Genomic DNA, 4,681 nt, shown 5'->3' with positions numbered 1-4,681 from the left:
AGTGGCCGGATCTCAGCTCACTGCAAGCTCCGCCTCCCGGGTTTACGCCATTCTCCTGCCTCAGCCTCCCGAGTATCTGGGACTACAGGTGCCCGCCACCTCGCCCGGCTAGTTTTTTGTATTTTTTAGTAGAGACGGGGTTTCACCGTGTTAGCCAGGATGGTCTCGATCTCCTGACCTGGTGATTCGCCCGCCTCGGCCTCCCAAAGTGCTGGGATTACAGGCTTGAGCCACCACGCCCGGCCGATAGTTAATTTTATGTGTCAAATTAAACATGGTGTCTGGGTGTGTCTCAAAGGGTGTTTCCAGATGAGATTAGCATTGAATGGTAGACTCAGTCAGGCAGATGGCCGTCCCCAAAGTGGGTGCGCCTCATCCAGTCCATCCAAGGCCTGAACAGGACCAAAGGCAGAGAAAGAAAACATCTGCTCCTTCCTGCCTGCCAGCTTCAACCAGGGCAACAGTCTCCTCCTGCCCTTGGACTGGGATTTGGCTCCCCTGGGTCTCGGTCTTCTGACTCGGAGTGGAGTTACAGCCCCAGTATCCCCGGGTCTCAAGCCTGTAGATGACAGATCATGGGGCTTCTGGGCCTCCACAGTTGCATAAGCCAATTCCTATAAGAAATCCCATCTCAAATATAGTATTTATCTCCTATTGGTTGTTTCTCTGGAGAACCCTAACACATATACAAAATCTAACGGTTCAAAATAACAGTGCCATTTTTAAATGAGATATGGAATTCTAGTTACTTTGAAAGCATAGCGTGTACCTGCATCATGAAGAAAATTCACATGCCTGTAATCCCAGCACTTCGGGAGGCTGAGGCGGATGGATCACCAGAGGCCAGGAGTTCAAGACCAGCCTGGCTAATATGCCGAAATCCCATCTCTACTAAAAACACAAAAATTAGCCAAGTGTGGTATTGCATGCCTGTAATCCCAGCTACTCAGGAGGCTAAGGCAGGAGAATGGCTTGAACCCGGGAGGCAGAGGTTGCAGTGAGCTGAGATGGCGCCACTGCACTCCACCCCGGGCAACAAAGCAAGACTCCGTCTCAAAAAAAAAAAAAAAAAAAAAAAAAGGCGGGGCGTGGTGGCTCACGCCTGTAATTTCAGCAATTTGGGAGGCCGAGACGGGCGGATCACGAGGTCAGGAGATAGAGACCATCCTGGCTAACACGGTGAAACCCCGTCTCTACTAAAAATACAAAAAAAAAAAAATGAGCCGGGCTTGGTGGCAGGCGCCTGTAGTCCCAGTTACACTGGAGGCTGAGGCAGGAGAATGGTGTGAACCTGGGGGGGCGGAGCTTGCAGTGAGCTGAGATCATGCCACTGCACTCCAGCCTGGGTGACACAGCGAGACTTCGTCTCAAAACAAAAAAAAAAAAGAAAAGAAAGTAAATTCAGAAAATGAACTATATGCATATATGCATGTTTTACTTTCTACAACAATAAAGAAAGACAAATAATACCTAGAAAAAGTTTTAATCCTGTGTAGACATGAATTTCCTAGTTTCCTTTAGTGAGTGAGAACATGATATGGTAGATTAGACATAAAAGAATCTGAAGTAAAATTTTAAAAGTAATATATAGGTTTTCCAGTCTAAGATATCTAAATTCTAATTCACATCCTTTGACTTACTAGTTTTGTAGTTCTGTAGAATAAAGAAAGCTTAATTTAAAAGAAGAAAGAAGGAGAAGGAGGGGAGCTGGAGGGAGAAGGTGGGGAGGGAACAGTGGGCAGGACAGAGGTAGAGGAGGTAGCGGGAGAAGGAGGAGGAGGTGATGGCAGAGGCGGTTTTATGCCTTGTAGGGAAGAGAACATAGGCCACAGGCTAGGCTGAAGCCCTAGGCTTATGCTTAAGCCAAGCACAGCCTGAAGCAATGTTTAGTGTGGGGTCTCTACTGGCCTGATAGAAGAGTCAGTACTTAATAGGTGTCAGGGATGATTGAGAGACAAAATCATAACCACAGCAATAAACTCATCAAAAATATAGAAGACAACTGACAGCAAGCGAGGTTATCAGGACATGACAAAGTCACTGCCTCAGCTGGGTTCTGCAGGCCCTGTTGCTCCCTGAAGATTTTTCCCCATTAAGAGTTCCTACTGCAATCAGCAGGAGGACAAGCACAGAAGAAAAGGGTGGGCAAGCCAGGCACGGTGGCTCATGCTTGTAATCCTAGCACTTTGGGAGGCTGAGGTGGGTGGATCATGAGGTCAGGAGTTCAAGACCAGCCTGGCCAATATGGTAAAATCCCGTCTCTACTAAAAATACAAAAATTAGCTGGAGGTGGTGGTATGCGCTTCTAGTCCCAGCTGCTTGGGAGGCTGAGGCAGGATAATCGCTTGAATCCAGGAGATGGAGGTTGCAGTGAGCCGAGATCGCGCCTCTGCACTCCAGCCTGGGTGAGAGAGTGAGACCCCGTCTCAAAAAAAAAAAAAAGTGTGGGGAAGAGATAACTAATCTGCTATAAGACTCCATACCAAATGTACTCAGGAACTCACTGGACTCTTAGAAATCCACTGCCTGTGGTTTATGAGGCAGAGTTACGCATCTGCGATTCAAAGTAGGGTATTTCAATCCAGTCTGCAGGATTGTTTGTATGCAGGATTCATTTCCCATTTCACGTTTGATCAAATATACTGTAGTGTGTAAGATAATTCTTACCTACCTGCATTAACATGTAGTAGATTCCAGCCATGCCATGGGCTGCTCCAACATACTGCTTCCGGTGCCACTGGTACAGCAGTGGGCAGCGCTCCGTTTTTCTTTCTTCCCTTGACAAAGTCTTACCCGACTCAATAATAGCATTGACTACCTACAGAGATGACAAGACAGCATAAATCTAAAACTGTATATGGACCCTGTTGTAGTTCAATTAACAGTATGTCATATATATATATGACATATATATAGAGAGAGAGGCAGAAAACTTAATCTAAAAGTCTTTAAGCAGTTAGCAACTAACATACTTATATTTCTTTTATAAATTAATAAATGCGGGCAGAAAGAAATCAGGAGCCAATGTCAGAGTAGGAAAAGATAGTAAGTCTAAGAAATAAAAAATTCTTTGTATAAAAAGTCAACCCAAAATCTAGAAAACTTCTTATAAAACTGTTTTGGATTTCTTAGTTGCTCCTTAGCTGCAGTGTTTTTCCCAAAAGAGCAGCACGTACACCTATCAGAAAAGGCTGGAGGAACTGGCTTTATTTATGAAAGACTAATGGTATGAGGTCTGCTCTGGCATGAAGGATTTCAGCTAGATCAAAAGCATATCATGTCTGGAATGATGGTTTCCTCACGTCTATCTCCTCTCCTTTTTGGGAAAGTATTCCAAGTTTTAGCTGGGCATCTGGCCCCCTAGTTACAGACAGCTGAACACAGACACTTGATGAAGTTCTGGCACTGGGACGGGAGCAGAAGTAAAGTGGGCAACTTGGAAACCGAGTCCCTAACAAGGAAACTATGTGGCCTCCACCTCCTCTTTTCCCTTCATAGGTTGAGGGGCTAAACTAGCTTTGGTCCTGCAAATAAGGGTATGCCCCTAGGATAAGGCAGAATGAGACATAAGAAGTTGGTCCCCACTCATAATAGCCTGAAATGCTTACCAGCTCAGACATCTCATGAAAGATAAATAAACATTCTAACTCTCTAAAGCCGCTGTTTAGCTTCACTAAAAACAGATGAATTAATAAAAGATGAAAGAGAGTACAGGTTTTTTTTGTTAATGTTCCTAGAAAAAAATAGGGGCTATTTCTTACTTTTGATGAGTACTTAAAAAAGTACTTCTTAAGAAATACTTCAGTATTTCTTACTTAAAAAAGTATGCTACCTAGAAACAGAGTCCAGCTATTAATACAACTCAATGCTAGCAAACAGGTTTGAATGGTAGAGATGCCCATAGTTGCCCATATCCCACAGTACCTCTTTAATAGCTGACTCACACACGGTGCCTGGACCTATCTCCGTGTTCAGGTACAGTAAAGCATACAGATAACCTGCCCGTCCATAAAGCAGCTCATCAGGAAGGTCTGATTCTTGGCAGACAACCGCTCTCTGGAGTTGCAAAAGTCTAACCAATAAGAAAAATTAATTTTTTCCCAGAGGAATTCTAAAGTACTTCTTCCTGAAACACTAAACCTGTTGCTTTAGGAATTACCTGTTATTTATTTTAAATTTAAAACTATGATTTTTAAAAATACTCCCAAATCCAGAACACAACAAAAATGTCTCCAGTTCACCAGTCCCCTTTTGAATGTCAAAATTAAAAATAAAACATCTTTCTGTTAATTTCTACCTTTACATCTATTTTAAACCATAAAATTTTATTTTGAAATCCAGAAGTAAAAGAAAGTGATTTAAAATTTAAATAAAAATGGTACTGCAGGCCAGGCGCGGTGGCTCATGCCTATAATCCCAGCACTTTGGGAGGCTGAGGCAGGTGGATCACCTGAGGTCAGGAGTTTAAGACCAGCCTGACTAACACGGTGAAACGCCATCTCTACTAAAAATACAAAATTAGCTGGGTGTGGTGGCACATGCCTGTAATCCCAGCTACTTTGGTGGCTGAGGCAGGAGAATCCCCTGAACCCAGAAGGCGGAGGTTGCAGTGAGCTGAGATCGCACCACTGCACTCTAGCCTGGGCAACAAGATCGAAATTCCATCTCAAAAAAAAAAAAA

General features: G+C 43.8%; 1 protein-coding gene across 1 annotated transcript in view; it reads right to left on the bottom strand.

Annotated features, from left to right (window-relative positions):
- Positions 1–4,681, bottom strand: part of LANCL2 (LanC like glutathione S-transferase 2) — a 71,633-nt gene that overhangs the window by 28,113 nt on the left and 38,839 nt on the right. The window contains exons 4-5 of the mRNA XM_017856537.1: positions 3,925–4,072; positions 2,672–2,818 (exon numbers count right to left, since the gene is read on the bottom strand). Of these exons, the coding sequence (XP_017712026.1) occupies positions 2,672–2,818; positions 3,925–4,072 (295 nt within the window). The remainder of the gene's footprint in view (positions 1–2,671; positions 2,819–3,924; positions 4,073–4,681) is intronic.

The sequence above is a fragment of the Rhinopithecus bieti genome, unplaced genomic scaffold, assembly GCF_001698545.2.
Source record: "Rhinopithecus bieti isolate Rb0 unplaced genomic scaffold, ASM169854v2 scaffold_44965, whole genome shotgun sequence".
NCBI lineage: Eukaryota > Metazoa > Chordata > Mammalia > Primates > Cercopithecidae > Rhinopithecus > Rhinopithecus bieti.
The sequence above is the reverse complement of the archived record's forward strand: the minus strand, read 5'-3'. Positions and strand labels throughout refer to the sequence as shown.